We start from the raw sequence: 24,108 nt of genomic DNA on the forward strand, positions 1-24,108 counted from the left end.
GCAACGTTGCACATAAAGGTTCTCATCGATGTTTATATGTCGGTTTCGAAGGTCAGCTGTACTTGAATACACATAAGGTGGGCATATGACACGCATTACTGACTCAGCAGTGGTTTGCTGATGTGGAAATCCTCAACCGCATTTCAAGCATATGTGTCTGGGCAGGGCAGGAGTACGGATGGTGCTCGCATACGGGACCTACATTTGGCGCTGATTATCTTTGTTCGAAACAACTAGCTGCATCTCGGACCACCGAAGCTATTGTGGAGAGCTTCGTCAAGCAATAAACATTTTCATAAGGAGTACAATTCCGTCGGCCTGGTGCTGGGATCTTCTGGGGTGAAACGCTTGGAAGAGGGCCTGGGATGTTGCTGTAATAGTGAAAGAGGGTCCGCAAACGAATGAAACAGCGAGCTATCAAAAGAAAAATGATAGGCGTAACGTTATAAGTCCAGAAGGGGGCAGATTGCGAGGGAACCAACGCGAGGTAATCACAATAGTTGAAATCGAGGAAGAAATAGGCCTGGCAGGACATGTATTACGAAGCCAATATCACCGCTGCTCTTTCAGGGTAATTCGGCGGATTCCAGGAGAATGCAAGCGTAGCAGAGTGCAGCAGAAAGTTAGGCGGGCTGAAAAGGTTTCCGGGGATACGGTGGTCCCAGCTGGCAAAGGGCAGGGTTAATTGCAGAGACATTGGAGAGGCCTTTTCCCTGCAGTGGGCGTAGTCAGGCTGATGTTGATGATGGTAAAACTAAGGATGTAATTGCAAAAGACCAAGCAGCGATCTCTTACAGCACGGCGGTGCTCCGTCTTTCTCATCCTCCTCCTCGGAAACATCGGGCGCGGCCGTCATGGTTCGCTATTTAATATATACACACACGTGAGAAGTTTAGAGTTTTCATCATAATTTCATTGCACTGTACCATAGTTTGTGCTCAGGTTAAAATGCCATTTCAGATGGTAATCAAAGCATTGATGTCTACTCTGCAGCCGCTGTTTTTCTAATTATCAAGCTTTCTTAGCGCAGCAGGTTAGATTTCGGTCTTCAACTTAGTATGTGTCGCCGAATCTCTTGTTTAGCAGTAGTAATCGCCGTTTTAAATTTTTAGTGTGCGTGCCGCCGCGGTGGCTCAGTGATTATGGTGACGGGGTTCCATTCCGGCCGCGGCGGTCGAATTTCTATGTAGGCGAAATTCTAGAGGCCCGTGTGCTGTGCGATATCAGTACACGTAAAGAACCCCAGTAGGTCGAAATTTCCGGAGCACTTCACTACGGCGTCCCTCATAGCCTGAGTCGCTTTGGGATGTTAAACCCCAATAAACGAACCAACCAATTTTGAATGCGCAAGCACCTATTCATGAGAAGATACCGGCTCAACGAGTTTGTGTGTAGTTTGACCTTGACGGTGACCTTGGCCAAACCGTAACAAGCCAAAATAAAAAATATGGGGCACCTAAGCAATTTCTAAGTCCACCCGAACCGATCTTGTTGGCCTCAAGTAAAATTTCACATACCCACTACGGGGGAGTGGCCAAGACACAGGCGGTGAACTGTTGGAAAGATTAGCAGTTTTAGAGCGAAAGGAGTAGTAATAGGGTATAGGCTGACAGATTGGCCGACGAAACGACAGGGATCCTGTTAGCTGGGAGATCGTAAGGGACGACGGCTTTATATGCAAATTCGAATGCAACACATGGAATGGTTCAATTTTGTATTGACTGAAAGAGAGACAGAAAAAATGAAAAGTAAAAATAAAAATAAATCATAAATGAACTGTTTGATAATCAGAAAAATGAAAACAAATTGAAAAATAAATAAATAAAATTAATATTAGCATGGGAGTCGCTGTGTTTCTAGAAGAAATTTTTGAACTGCACAGCGCGCACTCCTGTTGCTTCGTGCAAACGAAGTAGCGCCAAAGGAAAGAACAACCTCAGTGGACACAGGCAGACCCAGCTGGTGAAAAAGAATGTCTAATAGCCGCCTCCTCAAAGAAGAGAATCGGCGCCAGAACAGCAGGTAATGATCCAGTGTCTCAGGCTCGGCACAAAATGGGCACAGTGGAGAAACCGCCAGACCAGATTTGTGAAGGTAAAAATTCAGCACAGGATCTCGGCAACGCAAACGCGTGAAAGTGACCTCGAGTCTGCGTGAGCGCCAGTCTTTGCTACTCCAAAGACTGGCAGCGCGGCGGCACCTCGTCTTTTCATCGGTGCTTCGTCTTCGTCGGCGCGTCGGCCTTGATCTGCCCAGGCGGTATCAGGCGCGGCCGTCGTGGTTCACTACAATTGCCCCGGGAACGAAGAGGAGCCACCCTGGCGACTTATGGCGAGCGCAAGAGGAGCGGGTCGTAGTAAGTCTTCAGGCGGCTGACGTGGACGGTTTCCCGGCCACGATGGCGCAAGTCCGAAGAGGGGTGGAGCGGCTCCGCGATGTAATGGACTGGGGACGTCTGCTGGACAACCCGATAAGGCCCGTGGTATTCCACTCGAAACTCTGACGACAATCCTGATGGTGTGCCTGGTACCCAGAGCCAAACAAGGGATCCAACCGGAAAAATGTGTTGCCTCTTATCGTTATCGTGGCGATGCTTACGGCGGCCTTGGGATTCGGAGGTAAAAGAGCGCGCCAACTGGTGGCATTCCTCTGCATGCTTTGCGACCTCGGAGAGGGGCGTCCACTCGCAGGCGTCCATCGTGGACGACGGCTCACGCCCATACAGAAGAAAGAAAGGGGTAAAGCCGGTGGTTGACTGTGTGGCGGTGTTGTACGCGTAGGTCAGGAAAGGGAGGACAGCGTCCCAGTTGGTCTGATCTGTCTTGAAGTACATCGTGAGCATGTCACCGGGAGTACGGTTGAAGCGCTCGGTCAGCCAGTTAGTTTGAGGATGGTAGGCAGTGGTGGTTCGATGTACGATGCGACATTTGGCGACCAGAGCTTCAACGACGTGTGAAAGGAAGGCGCGGCCGTCGTGGTTCGCTACAATGTGAACACCTGCTCCTTTTATTTTTCTGTGAGGCCTAAATTCGTATGATCGCGGGAGGGGCTCGCATGCTGTCCTTTTGGATGACGCCCCCAGACCGGTGGTGAACCGTACTGTCCTTTCCGAACACAGCAGAATCCGCCGAATGAATCAAATTTTACTGATTAACAAGTGCAGTCAAGGAAGCAATACACCGCTGGCAGTGCCATCTATCAGCATTTGAACCCTCTCTTTCGGGAACAACATTTTACCGAACCAGCAATGAGGTTTTTTTGCTTAGGTTTGGGCTGAGACGGGATAAATAGGTTGGCGGATCGCCCGTTGTATGTTCGGATAAGAAGAAGATGAAGACCGAATTGCCTACAACATCATGGTCATCGCCTCACGATCAGTGCCATCTAACACGCCCCCGCGGTGGCTCACTGGTTATGGCACTCGACTGCTGACCCGAAAGACGCGGGTTCGAATTTCGATGGTTGCGGAATGCTAGAGGTCCGTGTGCTGTGCGATGTCAGTGCACGTTAAAGAACCCCAGCTGGTTGAAATTTCCGGAGCCCTTCATTACGGCGTCTCTCATAGCCTGAGTCGCTTTGGGAAGTTAAACCCCCATAAACCAATATCATCTCAGGTTCTAAAAACACGGGGTAAACAGCACGAAAGGCCTAGTATGTGACTAAGAAATAGACGACACAGTCGTGCGTAATAGCAACACTCATCTATCGGTAATAGCATGCTTCAAAGAACCATGCAGATACGAGTGCGTTATATCGCCATGAATATCCCAATGTCTTCTAGTTATGACTAAGGGGTATCTGTTTCGCAGCATTGGCTGTTAGAAGCTTTGGCTACGCCCAATCTGTCCCTGATTACGTAACGGTATCACTGGCTGAAACCATGCTGCAGGGGAGGTGAAACTGCGACCGACGAATAACAGCGAAGTTTCGTTGCACTCGTTCTGCTTACCAGGGTGTGACCGTATCCGACATCTGGCTTTACGCTTCTCGGATCCTTGAAGTTTGTGGGTGGCATGATGATGCAGTTGGGCCTACCACCATCCCGGTACGAGAGGTGCCCCAAGACGATGACCCCAGCAGGAGAGAAGATTGTCCACTTCATCCACACACACACTGCCTGTACGGAGGCGGAGGAGCAGACGGAAATCGGAGCGGTTAAAACTGCCCGCAGGAATGCGGAGAGGAGGGTTGCCGGCTGCGACGCGGGCAACACACGGCTGCAACGAAAGGTAAAACGGTGGGCGAGGAGGCGAAGCACGCGCAGTTGTAGCGACAGCGAGAAGGCGACGCACATGCGCAGTAGCGCGCGGCTGCGTTGCGCGTGACGTCACCTGGTCGCGGCATACGGAATACGCGAAGCTCGGCTCCGACCCTCGTAGTGAAGCTTTTCGCTTCAAAACCAATTTTCATTTCATTTCATTTTCCTTAAGGCCCTTACTTCGCGGTTCGAGTGTCCACTGATATATGAGACAGTGGTTTCCTTAAAACCAATTTTCATTTCATTTTCCTTCCCTTACGGCGCGGTTTGGGTGACCACCGAGACATGAGAGACAGGCGTCGTTTCCTTTCCCTGACGTCACTCGGTCGCAGCATGCGGCATAGGCGAAGCTCGGCTCCAACCCTCGTAGTGAAGCTTTTCGCTTCAAAAATCATCGGTACGAGCACGACCGTATAAGTTGGGTGTTCATGCTTAATCTGGGGCTTATAACGGTTATGTAATATTCATGCCCAGGAGCCCCTTTTCAAGTAGCGCTATAAGCTCCAACTGTAAAACATGACTTTGAGCTACTCACCCATATTGGCGTAAGCCGCTACAGCTGTGGGGCTGAAAATACTACGCACAAATTCAACCTTTTCATCTTCCCTTGTAACAGCATCGCTCATTAAGGAGAATGGTATCGAAGACAAAAAGCTGAGCATTTGGACCTCTCTTTTCAATGTATGGTGTGGATATCTGATAAGTGTGCGGCTCTTGTTTTGCTTGAAAATGTTTATTGATTAAATTTGGTATGAACCCTGTGGTTGGAGTCCCTATTTCAAGATTCCATGGCCGAAGCTCCTACGGTGGCCCTGCTTACAAGCCATTTCTGGCCCTCAGGGCCTCCGATGACCACAGCCCACTGGTTAGGGATTGGTGATAGGTGCTGCCATCAGATGTGACCAAAAAATGGGAAAAAATCCAGGCTGCATAGCCATAGAATGCATTTCTACATTCCGTGGCCTTGACGCCAAGAAAAACAAGGGGGCGAGAAGTATTTACTGCTGCCAATAGATGCTAAATCCGACACTTATCGAAGCCGTAACTCGGAGCTCATAGTTTCCACACCACTGCGAACAAAATAGAACAAGGAGCTGTTTTTCCTACACATAATTCCGGCACGATACGAATAGCGAAACTTTTTTGAAGATTTCCTGATTTTACTCACTGACGCGATTCAGCAGCACTTCCAGGTCGTCTTGTAGCTCCAGAGCTTGCCGCCAGGCCATCCGCTCGAATTCGGTAGTGAGAAATATTCTCCGCCTTGCGTTCCTGAACAGCGGGTCGCATGCAACGCCGAAAGGCAGGTCACAGAGCAACACTGCGTCCCAGCGGTACACGGCTAGCGTCGGCACATCACACATCGTGGCTACTAAGACGGCCGGCGCCTCGGGAGCATCGTCGTCTGGCTTCTCGATAATCGCCACTGACCCTTGAGCGTAGATCACCTCCTTGAACGTGCGCTGCGAAGCCCCAGTCGACACCAAGGCCAGAGACCCTTCCACATAATCCAAGAGCGCCTTGCCTTTCACCTCCATAAGCTTCCTCCCGAAATGTGACGAGAAATTTCGAACGTCCATCCGTGGAGTGCACAGGACCGTATCTTCGGCTCGGCGGCATGTAGCTGCAATGCCACGACGTAGAATCGTCATGTCTAGGTGCTGTATACTCTGCCCGTCAAAGCAGCCAACCTCACATTCATCTATGAACCGTTGACGCAGACTAATTGGGCAGATTTCTACGACGACGTCCTTAGAATGAGGCCTGGAGGGAGTTCCGAGGCAGCACGTTAGCGCCAGCGGCGACCGCAGTTTTTACAATTCTGATTCAAGGGCGTCGAGATTGCAGACCTCCAACTTATCCACAATAGCAAGTAGCCGCATTGTGGAGGACGCTTTTCGCTCTCGACATTCTTGAAACAAAAGAACGATCTTCCGATAAGGGTGCCGCGGGTCCAGATAGTGTTGGAAGTCATGCAGAATCAGGACGGGAACATAGCTTGTCCACGTGAGCCCCTCAGCCAAGAACGCCATGAAGACGTCAAGTTCCATGAGGTACACTCCTTTGAAGCCATCCCAGCTCCAGCACCAAAGAGAACGCAGGACGCGGACACGCACGGGAAGCGACCTCTGCAGGGAGGCTAGAAGGAGTTCGTCCTCGTAGATATGCTCACCAAGGATGACGGCGCGTTGCGGCTGAGCCGCTTGCATTACACCGACGCACAGTTGACGTTGCAGCTACTCTGTTGCCAGCGCCACCACGCAGTCCTCGACGCGGACGCGGCTGGCAAGCTTGGAGTCTCGCGTGTTGAGATCATGCAGACCCTGTCCTTCTGGCGTAGGCTGACGTGGTACCGGTCTCAGAGACTTCAGACGCACCAGGAAATCTATGCGCTCGGCGGTCCACAAGTTCCGTGAGTCGTCCATCTCGATGTCAACAGGCTTCTTTTTACCCTTTTGCACTGACGTTATTACCGAACATGCCGGTAGCCCGCTGCGAACGGCTCCTGATTACGAAGTGCTGCTCCAATGGTCTTGTTCTTATGGTTCGCGTGCAGTGGGGCACGAAACAGTAATTGCGGCTGTTGAATTGGATTGTATCTGTGGCCTTCATTCATTTGTTGTTCAGTAGGTGACGATGTGTCGAGAGGCGGTAGCTGGATTGAAAAAAAATAATGCCACTGACGCGAATGTTATCCTCTAAAGACGACACCGCTTGTCACCGACTGTCAAGCGGTGTCGTCTCGGGCCTTGCTCTTCACTAGGCTGCCCCGCTTTTCTCGTTTCCGCTTGCATTCGGGTGATCCCTCTTTCCAGGCTGGAGTGTCCCGCTCGACGCATGCACGTAGTAAATACTTATTTGTCATTTTAAACCTTGTATCTTGCATTCTTCTGTTCATCGCACAATTCTATTTAGCACAGCGTGTGTAAATACTCATCCTAAGCGTCTTTCCAAAGTGTGTGAGTGCGTACCGTTTACTGTAAATAAGCAGCAGAGGACGCGTTTTCACCCCATCAATCCACCACGAAAACTCGATCAGCAGAGATATTTTGCGTAGTTCTACGGCGTTACTTTATACCCGTATGGAGGCAATGTAGTGCACTGTTAGCTTTTTGCTGGTCCCTTTGAATTCTACAAGAGTTAGTTCACGGGCTAGTTGTCTCTGCATGGCGAATATACAGCGCAACGCATGAGACTAGGGACAGAAACAGTGGAAGGCACACACAGACGCTGGCTATCAAATGAATTTTATTTTCGGAGGCACTAACATTATGCAGTCAATGAAGAGGGCGGTACATCAAGAAGAAGCTCTGCGACCACCAGAATACCGAGTAGTCATGTCAGTTGATAAAAGATGGGCTACGGATTATGAACAAGGTAGAAGCGATAAAAGCAGTGAGGTGTAAAGGGCCGTCACGGAAACAATTTTTAAAACGGGCCGTTAGTGATAAAACACTTAAACATCAAATATCATGCGGCACGTGACCACACTCAACGCATGCTCATCCACTCCCCGGAATTTTTTTTTAGTCCACCTCCATTGAATGCATAAATCACAGTTCGAAAGGATAACTGAGCATTGCTTCAGGCACTAGACACAAAATTGAAATATTTTACTCTGCAACTTATCCGTGGACGATTCACCGAATGTTGCTCTCAAATCTTTCTCCGTCCGGTCTTTCAGGATCAGATCGTCAACGTTGTACAACGTCCGCTACCTTCAGGTAGCTGCGTATGTGCAACCAGCAGTCATAGTTCAACATGTCCAGTTGCATGCTACTACTATTCTCAGAAGACGCAAAACTCGGTACCTGGCACACAACGCGGTGTCTGACGACTCCAACTAGCCTCATATACTCGTCCAATCCAGTTAGACAAGGAAGCGTCAGGGCGCGTCTAATCATCGCCCTGGCTTCTACTTGGTCCACACCTGCTCGACTCTGAACGACCTCGACGAGCTTCGGGTGATGGGCGACAAGCTCCACGGAACGCGCACAGTACGCTCCGTGATCACCCATCACGAAGCACCCGGCCCGATTAACGAGGCTGGCGTTGCGCCTGGTTATGTCCTGCACGGTTACCATCCCGTCGTCAAGCGGTTTGCTGTCGACGAGTTTCAGATGGAGGAGGGTGTAATTTTGCTCCAGTTTCGGTAAGAGGTAGGACAGAAAGAGCTTACAGAATGTGTCGTCAACCGTGCTGAGAACTAATTCGTGCAGGTACCGGCTTTTCAAGGCGGCGTCGGCCAGCTTTTGACAGTCCGTGTAGTGCAAACAGGGCAGTTCCAGCACGATTTTTCTGATGCCGACGTTCGCCGACAATGCTGCAACCAAAAGACTCACAGAGCGGCAGAGTTCCTTGTACATTTCCTCGCACGGTGTCTCCATGTCACTGGCAAGATAGAACTCGACGTTCTTGAGCACGGAAGAGCCCTCTACGTAAGCGGTCAATGCAGAAAAGATTAACGGCGAGAAATCATTGCAGTGGACGTAAAGGGAGGTCACGTGGCTGCAGGTAGCCAGTGTTTCTAACGCAGTGCTGAAGTGCTCAGCTTGGAAGAGGTGATCAGGACTGAGCGTGAGGGTGGTCACTTCGGGACATTCCGAAATAGTCTGCACAGTGGTGCGGCCCAGGTGGTAGTTCTGGATGAACACCTTTTGTGCTAGGCCGTAGTTTCGTATCATAAGACATATTTCCCTCAGATGCCAGTCATCCGTAAGATGCCGCACAGTAACGGTTTGTAGGGATGGGTTACTCGCGACAGCCTGGAAGAAGGCACGGCATTCATCTCGCGTAAGCCAGTGGAGGTCGATGGTCAGCTTCGCTAGGACGCGGTTCGAAGACAGTGCCTGGAGCCAGGGGCGGATTCTGTCTGTGCGGCTCATCCCAGCAAAACACTCAGCGCGAAGTGCCGTCGGCTTCGAACCGCCGCAAGACGCCATACATGGCGCGCTTAAAGTACGCAGGCTTTTGTTCTGGGCAACCACTTTAGAGAAGAGCACGTATTCTAATTCAACCGCTGCGCTCCAATCAGCGATTAGCTCTTCCAACGTGTTATTCTTGCAGATTACTTCAATTATGGTCTTAAGCCCGGTTCGATTCCTGAAAGGAGGCGCTCGCAAAGTAAGCTTCCTTAGCGTCCCGCTTCCCTTGTCCAAGTATCCGGCGAATAATTCCGAAGATCCGGTGGATGCACACCCAAAGACGCAGGCTCCCACGGCAAGTTCCGTGACGGTGTTATTCTTGGTCAAAGCCTCAATCAGGCGTGTGACTAGATGCGCGCTCATCTCCAAATCGGCCACGTCCAGAGTCGTGAGCGCGATTCCTTCTCGTTCCAGCAGGCGAACAGGAAGAGTCGCTTCGGCTTCGAAAGGGCAGTAACCTTCCAGGAACACGAGCTCCTCAATGAAGTCCACAGACGTGACCAGGCCACCGAGGCACTGAATAATATCTGGTTTGTCACTGGGTATTCCATATATGGTCAGCCTTTTCAGACTGTGCATCCTCGCCAAGGCTGTGAGCAGGAACTCGGCGTTCGCAATGCTGTAGTTTATCTCTACAGCCACGATGCAACTATGCACCGTGAACAGATGGTACAGGAGTTTCAGTGGATCGCAGGGCCAGTCGTCGTCTGAACTGGAGCATGCGCACACGCGACGAGCTTCGGGAACCATGACAATGCTCACGTCCCCGAGATTGTCGCGCTCGTCTTCCATCAGGTGTAGGCCTGCATGCCACAAGATGTCGTTGAAGGCTGTCAGGCGCTGAAGCAGTTTGCAAACCCGGCTCCTGTTTCGAGTGCATGGGATGCCAAGTACGAGGCTGGGGGTGCCGCTTGAAGGTCCAGCTCCCGGAACTTCCCGAGAGGCCGCCATGACGCAGGTCCGTACGCACCGTAAATTCTACGTAGCCTTCGGTTGATGGCCTTTTTATGTCGTTTTCAACCTGCACAAATGAAGACAATGCGTTGTAATGGGTTCACAACATGCCGACATGTTTTCAACTTCAAAATTATGCAGCCAGTGTGCACAAAGAAACAGCCATTCATCCCTGCTTTGTTGCACTCTTTTCATCATCATCAGCCTAAACACGCCCACTGCAGGACAGAGACCGCTCCCATATCTATTCTATTAACCCTGCCCCTTGCCAGCCACGGCCTCATTCCCTTGGAGAAATAAACCAGCAAAACGACGAAGGAGAGAAAAGACGAGACACAGACTGCGACTAGAACAATCGACTCTGATTCAATGAATTAAGTCCAGTTCCCAAGAAAACCAGTTGAGCATGAGCAGCACAACAAAAACATACGCAATCAACAACAGCTGGCAGAAAATCGAGGCGCTAGTACTGCAGCGAAAGGAAACTTATTTTCTGCTGCATCAGAGATGTTCACCGCGCTGATACAATTGTCACCTTGCATGGTGACGTGATAAGCTTCGAGAATTTCGCGCTCCACCTTGCCCTTATCTATACCCAGGCGAAACAACGGGTAGCAGCCGCAATTCCGGCATTGGCAAGGCAGGTGTTCTCCGTCAGTGGAGTTCAGAGCTGTGGTGCTCCCACAGCCTATCAGGTATTGTCACGTTGTAGTGACGGCAGTCCAGCGGTCAGGAAGACACCAAGAAGTCTTGTAAACGAAGCTCTTTATTTGGGCTGACTTGCGCCCGCAAAGGAACTGAATCACTCGCCGGCGGCGTAAGCAACAAACGTGCTCGTCAGTCGTCGAACTATGAATGCGGCATCGCGGCATCGTTCAATTTAAAGCTGGCAAGGAAACTTCGAGATAACAGGTCGAGATGATCTATAGTAATCTGGAAACACGTACGAGGGGGCACCCAAAAGAAACCGGACTAAATTTTTTGATCGGCAAAGCTTCTGTGGTAGCACGTTTTGCCACTAGGAGCGCATAGAACGAACATTCTAGAGTCAGTGAGCCGAGTGCCGTCGTTGAAAGAGGTCAGACTAGTTTAGGCAGAGTTTTAGAGTGACGACTGTTTTGTGTGAACGTCGTTTTTGCAATAGCTGATTTTCGTGAACAGCGTGCGCCGGTGAAATTCTGATTTTTGCTCGGAAAAAGTTGAATGGAAACTCTTGAAATATTAAGAAAGACGTACAAGGACGATGCTATGGGGACAACTCAAGTGTTCCTGAATCGAATCCTGAATCAAAGCAACAATCATGCCAATGGAAAACTTCAAATTCACCTCGCCTCAAGACAGCTCGTCAGGTGAAACCAAACCTGAAAACAATTCTGATTTGTTTTTTTGACGTGAGAGCAGTCGTCCATTAAGAATTTGTTCCGCAGGGTCAGACAGTTAGCCAGGCTTTCTACTTGGATGTTTTGAAAAGATTGGGCAACAGTGTGTGCGGTGGAAGGGGCCAGATTTTTGCCGGTCGGGTGACTTGTTTTTCCATCATGGCAATGCCCCTGCTCACACAGCCCTGTCTCTACGACAATTTTGGACCAAAAATGGCATGACCTGCTACTTTCTTTGTTTCCTTGAATGAAAAAATAGGTAAATGGAGAGCGTTTCGCTGATGTTGCTGAGGTGAAGAAAAAAACGACGGAGGCACTGTCAAGCATCACGAAAGATGAATTTAAACAATGTTTTGAAAAATGGAATGAAAGATTCGACAAGTGTATCATTGCAAGTGGGGAATACTTTGAAGGAGATTGAAGGTTTGTGCTTAAAATGTGAACAAATAAGTTCAAACAAAAATAAGTCCGGTTTCTTTTGGGTACCCCCTCGTTGATGCAGCTTGGCATGGCTGTGATCAATCGAGATTAGTCTGGTCGCTTCTCGCGTCACGAACAAAAATGATAACACCCCTTTCCTGCGGCCTTGCGCGAATGAACGGACACTACAATGATACGTGGCAAATATTGGCCTGTTTGGCAGATGTAAAGTTGTCCACAAGTCAGGATGACCTTGTACACCACAGGTGTCACACATTTTATTTAACAGTTTTCATGCTGCGTCGTACACAGGTGGTCCGGTTCTGCCACACGCAACACGAGAACAAAGGCTTGAAAGTTTGCATGGCGCAGAAAAGACGACGTTAACGTCTTGCCTCACACCAACTTTTTTTTGATGCCGTGGGAAGCCCTGTGCATATAAGGCACTACCTTAATTTTTTTTTCGTTTATTTCCTATTGAGTCAGCCATTTTCAAAGTTCGACACTTTTGCAGCAAAGTTTGTCACAGCGTTCGAAAGTGTGTTGGAAAAATGACGGCTTCCAAACGCTCATCCTGATCATCAAAACTTTATGCTGTGCATGCTGTGGTGACAACCCTTTTGCAGTGCATTGCGAAAGGAATTCATTGGAATTCCTCTTTTGACGACTTTACAGGCAGCAGACGAAAACGGCAACCACAACTCCTCACTTCTAAGTAAAAAGCAACAACTATCGCCACGAGAAGTTAATTGAAGTTCTAAATATCTTATCGAGTGGCTACCGGGCTGCTCGTGGGTAAAACAAAATGGACGGGAAGAAGCAGACAGGACTCATCTATGCTTCGCGGGATTGCCGACAGGCCTCCGCAGCCATCGCTATGCACACGTTGAACACGGCGGTGTCGGCACCTACCTCAGACAAGATAACTTTCATAGCTGTCGCGGAGCAATGCAAACAGGGCACTAAAAGCGTTACAATCCGGGGACATGCTAGCTAAATTACCAAAGGCAAATTATCAAAATGTCAGTTGGCTAAATTAAGCTAAAGCTATAAAAAGATGGTACTTATCGTTGTGCCACAATGTAGTATGCTGAAAAATGCGAGGACCGTGAACAGCGACCCTCCTCCACAAGTATAGGTGCCCTAAGGGCAGTGTGCAGACAAGGCATGATAACAAAGATGAAGTGCAGAGTGCCAGCTTGCCGATATTTAGATGTCAAACATTATGCCAAATATTAGGCCGTCTGCTATGCTAATGTGTGCATATCGTTATCAGTGTGGGCGGTACAGCTTGAAAGGCGCGAAAGACAGAGGCTATGGTTTACGTGGTTTAACGCCCCAAATCGACAAATGGCTGTGAGGGACGCCGTAGTGGAGGGCTCCGGACAATTTCGACCACTTGGCGTTCTTCAACTTGCACTGACAAGGCACAGTACACGGGTCTTTAGCATTTCGCCTCTACCAAAATGAGACCGCAGCGGACGAAACGAAAAAGAAGACGACACAGGCGAGTCCTAGTATGTGTCGTCTTCTACTTTTTCGTTCCGTCTGTATTGCGCTGTACGACCCACAATTAAATATTACCTACTTGCCCCGCTCCCCATCCTTCATCAGTGTACTTATATCAGAGGTATATAACGAGGATGAGAAATGGCAGAGGCATTGGGCGACTGCGCTTATACCACGGACGTTGTAGGCCTCGAAGACGAACAAAGAAAGGAGAAGGGGCACACTAACCTTGTCGTTGATTCGGTTCTCTTCCAGCAGTATATGCGGCCCTGGTACCCTGCTTCTTGCGGTCGAAAGCGGGTCCTTCTTGCCTCGGCTTCCTCGGTACCGGCGCGGAAAGCACCGAATGCTCTCAAACCTCAGCCACCGCGAGCCGCCACTGCAATAAGTGCCCACTTGTCACGAGCGGCACTGTTCAACCCTGCAAAGAAGGTTCCAGCCAACGTTGTTTCCGCAGCATCACCGGTTATCGCGAAGGGTTAATTCACGCGTCACGAACACGTCACGGGCAGCAAGGAATGATTGCAAGGCTGCCGGCAGGTACGATTTCTCAGCGTCAGCTTAGCTTTCCGATTTGTTACGTTTGTTAGCCTATCCTCTCGAAATTATGTTCTCTTTTTTTTTTTTTCAATCGGACTTCATTCTGACCCAGCGAAAACGCAGAAGTACATGCTTTACCAGAGTCATGAATTAATTTTCCTCGCTGGACTTATCTTGCTGTAAATCTTTTTTTTTTCTTTTTTGACGAAAGGAGCAGCTAACGGCCTGAGCAGACGTCGTCTTCGTCGTGTTCCGAATCTTGCTTCCACCTATCTTGTGGAAACTCTGATACCGAGCTGTCGAAACCTAGCTGTCTGAGTGGGGACAAACAAAAACAAAAATGAGTCATCCCACGCGAAACGCTGGCTGCAACTACTGCACAAATGCCTTCCCATAGAGTCTCACATACCCTATACTATTTTCATTGCGCCCCGCCGCGGTGGCTCAGTGGTTACGGCGCTCGGCTGCTGGCCCGAAAGACGCGGGTTCGATCCCGGCCGCGGCGGCTGAATTTTGATGAAGGTGAAATTCTAGAGGCCCGTGTACTGTGCGATGTCAGTGCACGTTAAAGAACCCCAGGTGGTCGAAATTTCCGGAGCCCTTCACTACGGCGTCCCTCATAGCCTGAGTTGCTTTGGGACGTTAAACCCCAATAAACCAAACCAAACTATTTTCATTTGGGGCCTATTACTTCTTCACCTGCTTCATACCCGTCTTCGTACAGGCTGGCCTGCGTAACATGTGTAACCTGTCCTCCAATCAACGTTGCAATGCATGCAGTGTACACTGCACAGAGTCATGTGTACACAGCGTGTGCTTTTCAAAGACAAGGGTGCTCTTGAATGATAACCAGGTGGACTTGCACCTGCACTGTTATCCATGAGAGCTACGCCATTCAAGCACAAAAGGGGATGAAAATCTTCAACGCAAACGATGCACAGAAGGAACTAAACAAGGCTCAAAAAGAGTGGTAAGCAGTGTGATATTGGCACTAAGATGTTAGGTGAGCGATACGCAATGGCCAAGCAACACTGTAGGAACGCGTTTTGCTTCGTCATGCCGTCCATTGCAGGAAACGAAGGAGGATGCACCGACAAAAAGAAAAAGTTGGAACTGAAGCAAAGTTGACATTTGGGCTGCTGGTACGGGCACATCTTGAGGCTTCGAAGCTTCAGCTGGGAAATAGGCAAGAATTTCCCTCTTGTGTTATGTGACGTCACATATGACTTAACTGACTCACTGAAAAGCATCACGCTTAGTGGACAGAACACAGTTCCGTCGCAAGTAACAATATAGTGACGTCATGTGCACTCTACCAGAGAAGTCAAATAAAGAATATTATAGTCCCAAACAACCGCTTAGAAGAGAGCACCAAGACCCCCTTAGCAAATAAAGCGTCCTAAATGGCCGAGAACCCGCCTGGAAGACATCTGCATCATTTATGCTGATGGGTTCCCATAGATGGCACTTCGGCTACACTCCCCTGCAGACCGCGCCGTGGGCTCCGAGACTTTCGGACCTTCTGTGGTTTAGGCTTGAAGGGGTTCCGAGGACCGCAAACCCACACGAAGTGCCGAGCGCCAGGCCGGGGCTTCGCACATACCTATTTTACCTTTAGGTATCCAGTGACACCGATAATAGGTGTTTCCCATCTCTACATGTAGATGGCGCCTAGGGTGCCTCGATACTGGCCGATCGAGGTGCCCTAATGCCGCGCATGGTCAGAAAGGGCCGCCCAGTGTCCTCTGAAGGCAACCAAGCACAGAGCCACTACTGGAACCTTTTCAAAGTTCGATCTCCTTGTAAGGCTTAGCACCAAGTGAGGGGATGTACCCATTAAAAACAACGGTGGGTTCTCGGCGCTACCGGGGTCAAACCAAGCAACCCCGTATGCGAGGCGGATACTCTACGACAAGGCCACCTATCGGTGCCTTGCTGCTTGGCAGACCAAGAAGAAACATCAAATCTACTCTTTAGTTGTAAATGAACGTGACAGAAGAATGCAATATTGTAACGGCACACCAGTTGAAATGAAACGAACTGAAATATTTTTCACCCAGAAAAAAACTCGTGCCCCATGCGGTGACTGACGGAACTGTTCATGCCATTTCTTATCGTTTGGATCACCGTAAAGCAGTTTATCCACCATCAGCACATACCACTGCGCACCTAAACGCTTTCCTCGCCATGGCAGCTAAGGACTGTAATCCCCTTCCTGCCAACGCAATTGATCTTGCGCGTCCACCACTCTTCAATGCATTCATTAAAACAACTCATTGAAGAGCAGCTGCTGTCAGTATCCTTCATGTAACACCCACGCTGGAATTTGGGGTATAAAGAAATAAAACAACTACATAATGTTTCCAAATGAAAGCTGTGTCGGTTCCGGAAATAACTCGTCGATGGAGAATGGTGACGACCAATGACTAGCCGCGCATTGGCACCGATTTCCGGATTAATCCGCGCTGCTTCTGTACCCGGCATGGTACCCGCCATAGGCGCAGTCAGTCTCTGCGAATGCAAGAGCATGGCTGCTGTTCCCGCGCAATTATCCCCTTTGTCCCCCCATTAGGCTCCTGTCACCGATTAATAGAACGATTATCTATTGAGAGGGAATAATCGAGGGTTTTTACCGGTGATCTCGCCCCACCCCCGTCTGGAAACGCCGGTTTGTTTGCCCTCATATGTTTGGCCGCTCTCTGCTGTGGTCCCCTAGCGGCAACGAGACGCTGACGTGACGCGGAAGAAAAGCTGCCTTGTGTTAAGCTTTTAGGATTAAATGGAGGGAAGGGGTGGGTATTGCAAGCTAAATAGTACAGTGTACTATAGTTCGATACAACTCAAGAACGCAGTGGACCCCCTTGACCAAATATTTAGGGGAATCCCCCAAGGTGGAGTAGATTTGTAATAAGGGAGTAATTACTCATTGACGTCCACCCGAGCGCAGCCATACGGCCACAAAGGAAAGCTATACAGCTTTCACAGAAACTTCATAGTTAAAGAAAAATTCGTCCTGGTCCGGGGTTCGAACCCGGGACCACCGCTACACCGGAGCAGTCGCTCTACCAATTGAGCTAACCGGGACGGCAAGCTTATGGTAGGGCGAGAGCGAATTGATCTATAACTCGAAGTGGGAACAGTGTTGACCAAATATTTAGGGGAATCCCCCAAGGTGGAGTAGATTTGTAATAAGGGAGTAATTACTCATTGACGTCCACCCGAGCGCAGCCATACGGCCACAAAGGAAAGCTATACAGCTTTCACAGAAACTTCGTAGTTAAAGAAAAATTCGTCCTGGTCCGGGGGGTGAGTAATTACTCCCTTATTAGTGGACCCCCTTCATTCAATGGCGTCGGCCGATTCTCATGACCCTGCTAGCGTGACAATGCAGGGAGCGGCGCAACATAGGAGAGAGGGGTATCTCCGATCTTAGAAGGATCATCCGATCATCTACCACTCCCTGCTTTGTCATCCGCTGCGTTCTTAAGTTATTTATACCCGGAGTGGATTCTACGAGAAGGCAAGCATGGCAGCGGCGGCAGAAAGTTAGGTGGGCGGATGAGATACAGTCTTCGAGATACAGTGAGAAGTTTGCGGAGAAAGTGGTCGCAGCTGGCAAGGGACAGGGTTATTGGAGAGATATGGGAGAAGCCTTTGCCCTGTACGGGGCGTTGTCAGGCTGATGATAGTGATGAAGTACTATTAGTTCACTATGCCCATAGCTTACCCTGGTTGCCGCAAGACATAAACAGGATGGCGCCAGCATAAGCTTTCCCCCTCCTTCTGACCGGCGGGTCGGGGTCATTATCGGATTTTCAGGAAAACCGGGTGACCCCGCTAATGTGACATGCGACGCGATCCCCATGTTGCTGCGCGCCGCAGTTTCCTGCATAGCCTGGCCCTTCAACTGACGTCACATGGATAGGGCTATTCGTGACAGAAAAACAAAATGTCGCTTCGATATAGGTATTCTGCTGTGCATGCTATTTAAAGCGTATTATTACTAGCACGTGCAATGTAGGTTTCTTGGTGTACCCCACTTCTGCTTGGCCATATTTTGGCCTGCAGTATGTGATAAATAAAACACATTTTCATGCTTTCCGGACAAACACCTCCCAGTCTGTGTGTTACGGTTAAGAAAAGCTTTTCTGTGAAAAAGAAAAAAAATTGCAAGGGGTTAACAAATCGTGCGGGGCTTTTTAGACGAGTTTCAGAAATCTAGAAGTCAGATACCTTGTAAAGCAACAACTCCTTCAGCGGGGCGATGTGGCTCGTTCTGCAGGCAGTAGTTGCTTGGTTGGTTTATGGGGTTTAACGTCCCAAAGCGACAAAGGCTATGAGGGACGCCGTAGTGAAGGGCTCCGGAAATTTCGACCACCTGGGGTTCTTTAACGTGCACTGACATCGCACAGTACACGGGCCTCTCGATTTTCTCCCCCAAAGAAATTCCAGCCGCCGCGGCCGGAATCAAACCCGCGTCTTTTGGGTTAGCAGCCGAGCACCATAACCGCTGAGCCACTGCGGCGGCCAGGCAGAAGTTGGATGCCGACATCTATAGACCTTTCCACGACCCTCACAGCGACTGGATTTTGGGCTGTGTGAAGAAAAGGGGAAGCTTAATCGTCAACTATCTCCCACTCTACAAGCTGTTATCGATAAGCTAAAGTAGGTCATTGGCAAGCTAAAGTCAATAAGATAAATTAGTAGGTCGTGAAGGCTGTTTTCTGTGACTCCAAAAGTCTACAGGGCGCTGCATCTAATTCCTGTCCTTAAAATAGTTCAGGCCGCCATGGTAGAGTTTTAGCTTTGTACGGTAGCAAATCCAGATTTCTCCAACCCTTACATGGCAGCTGTCGCCTTATCACCACGAATGCTTTTCTTGGAAAAGCTGTTCCCTTTCCAACGCTTTGGGGGGTACCCTGTTTAAGGATGCCAGCCCCCCTTACCCCGAACGCAGAATCCTATCACCTGTCAAATCAAGTCACTTCTTTCCCTGAATCAGCTTTCTCAGGAAGAAGTATAGTCGGGTAGAATGCAAAAAAAAAAAACTCAAAGGAGCCCTTGCAGCCAATGGCATCGACCGATTCTTTTCCTTGACCCACCTCTTTGGACCTGCTAGCGTGAAATCGCAGGGAGGGGCACGCGGAAGGGGGATAACGACGGTTTAACCGGATTAACTACGGGGTCTTGAAAATCGACCACAGGTATGTGCCCCTTCCTTCTTCAGTTGTATCTCACTATAGGGGTTTGTCTGTGACATGCTTCGCCAGCAAAAACTGTGAGTCACCCACTGATAACACTGGCGAAAGCCGCCGAGGCGTGGCTACTAAACCGGGTGGGTCTTCGAAGCCAGGCCACTTTCACGTCAACTGTCTGATAGTTGTGTCCACTGTCCAGAAGCCAGCGCTCTGTTATCAACGGAACACGTGCGGCGACTGCTTAAGCCATGCCAGTTCCCGCCATGTCTTCAACACCTCCGGCTGAAGATGCCGCTGTCTATTCCGTGCCTCCGTGTCGAGTTGTGTGGGTGCCAATAAGCCATGTAGACCTCACGCAACTGGACTCCAGCACGCTGGCAAGGGACACTGCATTGAGCGATTACGTCGCCTGGTGCCACAGCGTAGAGTGGTACACGGGCCGTCGCATGCCCCGGTGCAAGTTTGCCTGGGTACCGACGTCCGGTGCTGTCGTCGAAGACGTGTCGGCGCATCGCCAGGGATGCTCCTGTGTCACTGCACGAGACGAACCATCGTCCGAACAAGCTCCCGGAGGGCTCCCGGAAAGCTCTGCCTCGACCGAAGACGATGTCTCGTCAGCGCCACGTGGAAGCGACTCCAGGAAGAACGACGGTCAGGGTACGTGCGAAGAAACATCACGGGATGCTTCCACAGCTGCTCCTACTGCCGGCGATGGTGCTGACTGATGATGTCACGCTGTGTGTACTATTAAGTTGCAGTAAATGTCAACTTGACTGGCGTCCTCTGGTGTACGAGTTTCAATGGCTTCAACATTATTTGCCCGGACTCTTTCTACAGCGATTGCTGCATGCGGCACTGAGCCGGAGTTGCTTTCAGCGTCGTAGCGATAATTGAAATAAGCACAATTTGACTACGAGACGTGTCTAATCTGTGGTACAAAGCGGTGGTGACGTATAATTCAAGCTGCTACGGCAGTCGACAGAGCGCGGTAGGTCAGCTGTTAATCGATTCCACGAATATTCACTGAGTTGGATAGATGCAGCAGGCTATCAGTTCTGACTATTGGAACCCATTTTCAAGCAGTGTAGCAGGGCCCTTCAAGCATCCGTGGAAGTCACAACTTTCGGAGGGAAAAGGGCGGGAGTTCCTCGCACCGTCAAGAGCAATGTTTACAGAGCGCAAGAAACACAGACAATTAGAGGCAGACACGTACACAACACACGCGTTCTGTGCCTCGAGACCATGTTTTAACGCGAAAGATTAGAAGACCCAGGCGAAAAACACAACAGAACATTTTTTGTCTTTAGAACAAATTTTCTGCATGTTTTTGCTCGTGAACTTGTAGCTACAACAGAATTTTCTGTGCTTATTATAGAAAAGTTGTGCCCAACTACAGACTACTGAAAATTACTACAGAAATCACTACAATTCTATAGTCGGATATAACTTAGGAATCAGCGGTTTTTTCCCGGTAAAAGGACCCCCAACTAGGTAATGGCGTCGGCCATTTGTCATGACCCTGCTGTGTGACAAAGCAGAGAATAGTAGATGAAAGGGGACAACACCTTCTCTCTAGGATGGGGGATAGGCCGCTCCCTGCATTGCGACCGCACAGGTTGGAAGGGGTTCCTCTTACGGTGAAAAGCCGCTGCGTTTCAGTTGTATCCGACTATACAAAAAAAAACACAGCGTTATGACAAAACAACAAAATATTTCGCCTTTTTTCGTATTTTTGACATGGTTCTGTCGTTTTCTTCGCCTGGGCACCTATGGGGCCAAAATGCATCGCCGGCCAAAAAATTCGCCCATTTGCTCAAGGGAGCACTTCCGGTAAAGTCATCGCATTTCCAACTTGTAATGAAATTAGGTATCCCTGTGATTTCTTTTTGTGCGCAGTGGACATGAATCACAGTCGCCTCGCCCTGTTTTGCAAATCGAAATCTACTTTATTTCCAACCTACAAGTTGGAGGTCCCCCAGGCAAAAAGCTGTCACAGACAGCTTCACTGGGCCCTAGGGGCCTACAGGCAGCATCACGCAGGGGACCTCACAGCCCTATAAAAATGAATATGAACATGAAAATGCAGTGCTTACATTTCCTAAAGAATTACACACACAACAAATATCAAGATGAATATCAACATCAAACTTACAAACAGCAAATGCAGTGTTTACACTTCCTGAAGAGGTATACAATAATATTTCAATATGATATATTTGATTTCAATACGTTTAAAAAGAAACAAACCAATACATGCTAGCACATTATGATGCAAACAAAAGTTAATCGATCAAGAACCAATCTGTTCTACTTAACCGTAAGAGATTTGGAACTGTGTCGCGGCACACAGGAACGTACAGAGGCAAATCCCTTCGGACTCAACTTTTGACAAGGTCTGCACACTGCACGCGGATTCCTTATTAATGAAGCTGAGAAAAATTTGGAGGCCGCTTAACTTTCGCCTTTAAGTTTGGAACGCGACAGTTCGGCGCGACGACAGTTAGAGAAATCGAAAATTGTTTTTTTTTTTATAAAATAAATGACACAGTAACACTCTCATTTGTATTTGTGGACACCCGAACTGTGCGTAATATGATTTTTTTATCAGTAGCCCCCGATTATAGGTCGTCGGTTCGAATCGCTGCCGCGAGCTAGGCTCGTAACTAGTAAGTTTATGCTGCACGAAACGCTGAATCGTGTGCCAACATCCGGAACATTCTGCGGCAGATGGTTGGTATGATACAATTTTTTCCGTCGTGCGGTGCCAACAACTACGACGGCTTTTCGACCGAATGAGCTATACAGGGTGTGACGTAATAAATATAAACAGCGACGATGCCGGAGCAGACAGGGCACTGCTCATAAATCCTACGGCACATTGACAAAACTGATGATGTATTGTCCGTACGCCATCAGTATCATTGGAATCATTGTGTGTAACATTCGACCCGGCCGCGGCGGTTGAATTTCGATGGAGGCGAAATCCTAGACCCTCCGTGTGTCGTGCAATGTTAGTTCACGTTAAAAACGCCCAGGTGGACGAAATTTCCGGAGCCCTCCACTACGGCGTCCCTGATAGCCTCAGCCGCTTTGGGGCGTTGAAGCCTCCATCAACCATAAACTAATTAACACGAGTTCACTGCTCTCCACTTGGCCGCCAGGTGCTCTTCAAAGACAGCGACAGGAGGCTTAGCCACATCGTCATCATCACCAGCAGGTTTCTGCGAGAAGGAGGGGAAGAGACCTCGTCGAACGCCGAAGCTATAAAAGTAAGAACGCGAGGGGTGGTGGTCGTCAGTATACAAACGTTCGTACTTGACGCTTCGAGTTCTCCTCTGGTAGTTCTTCGGGAACGCCGTCCGCCCATAGACGCCTGATATCCTGTGCCAGGAAGCCGTCCACTAGACCTTGATCAATGACTCCGAGATATGAAGGATTCCCAGTCAGCGCTCAGTGGTGAGTACATTACACTTTTGATATGTGGAGTGCTTTAAAAAGCGTTTTCCTTTCAAATACTACGTTTTATACTGCAGATATGCGTCTGCATTCTATATTTCAAGGAGCTGCACGAGTTCCCCTTCATGCGGGGTTGCATCACGAGTTCCCCTTCATGCGGGGTTGCATGAACAAACCGCGTGACGCGCGTTTTTGCAGTGTTCGACTCGACGAAGTAGGCCGCCGCGGTGGCTTAGTGGTCACGGTGCTCGGCCACTAACCCGAAAAACACGGCTTTGATTTCGGCCGTGGCGTTCACGTTTCGATATGGAGTCGAATTGCTCGAGACGCATGTAGTACTGTGCGATGTTCCGCCGCCCTGCACTGCGGTGCCCCTCATGCCTTGAGTTGCTTAGGGACGTAAAACCCTACAAAGCAAGAAAACCTAAACGATACATACGCCGCGTCTCCATGACTGTGCCAGAGAGGGCAGGTCCTAGTACTACGTGTCCACGTGGCAATGTCTAGCGTCACACAGGAACGTTTACCTTGCTCGATGCACCGAAGCAAGACATGGAGTGCGCCTCCGTGGTTCCGCCACACCCGGACGCCTTGTGTTATCGAGCCCTACGAATCAGACGCGTATCTAGGGTCGCATAAAATCTGAGCTTCGAGACAACGAAGCGACGCTTAGGCCTTGGTTCCGTCACACCCAGACGCTCCATCTTGAGAAGCTTGGTTTAGTTTGATTCATGGGGTATAGCGTTCCAAGCGACTCAGGTTATGAGAGATGCCGTAGTGAAGGGCTTCGGAAATTTCGACCACCTGGGGTTCTTTAACGTGCGCTGACGTCGCACAGTACACGGGCCATCTTGAGAAGCCTTTGCTGACGCCGAGGCTCGGATGGCACATAGTGATGGTGCTTTCATTGAGATAGCCTTTTCTAGATCAGACGTTGGAGCCTTGTTGACGCATTTAATGCAAGCGACAATGCAGTCGCACTGGCATGATTCGAGTCATCAACAGGACCGCGTCTGTAAGCTTGACGCTGGCTCACGATTACATTTGCCATCTATGGTGGTGCGACGTCATGGGACTTTACTCCACCGGCTACGGCTTGGCGTTGCCTACACCAAACACTATCTTCACAAGATCGGCATCGAAAGTAACCCAAATTGCGCACAGTGCCACACTCCAGAGACTATTGGACACCTTCTTTGCGAGTGCCCGAACTATACTGCTGAAAGAACAACATTGGAGGCGACCGTGAAACGACTGGACTCTCGCCCTCTCTCTGAGGAAACTCTTCTGGGCGCCAGGACGAGACGTTCTGATTGGTGCCGTGTGACAAAGGCCCTGCTCAACTTTTTGTGTGAAACAGGCCTGGATACTCGTCTGTGACCGCATGTGCACAACCTACATGGTTAATGACATGTGTCGGTATTTGTATTGCTATGAGTTTTATGTGCGTCTACTCACCGCGATGCGAG

General features: G+C 49.5%; 2 protein-coding genes across 2 annotated transcripts in view; one reads left to right on the forward strand and one right to left on the reverse strand.

Annotated features, from left to right (window-relative positions):
- LOC149348604 (uncharacterized) overlaps positions 1 to 24,108 on the forward strand; it is a 172,829-nt gene that overhangs the window by 63,743 nt on the left and 84,978 nt on the right. The gene's annotated exons all lie outside the window — the stretch shown is intronic.
- Positions 7,784 to 10,291, reverse strand: LOC149348609 (uncharacterized). The gene has a single exon (XM_089585861.1). It carries the CDS (start codon positions 10,132 to 10,134, stop codon positions 7,954 to 7,956), a length of 2,181 nt encoding a protein of 726 aa, XP_089441987.1. The 5' UTR covers positions 10,135 to 10,291; the 3' UTR covers positions 7,784 to 7,953.

The sequence above is a fragment of the Amblyomma mixtum genome, chromosome 4, assembly GCF_055824585.1.
Source record: "Amblyomma mixtum isolate Tamu chromosome 4, ASM5582458v1, whole genome shotgun sequence".
Taxonomy (NCBI): Eukaryota; Metazoa; Arthropoda; class Arachnida; order Ixodida; family Ixodidae; genus Amblyomma; species Amblyomma mixtum.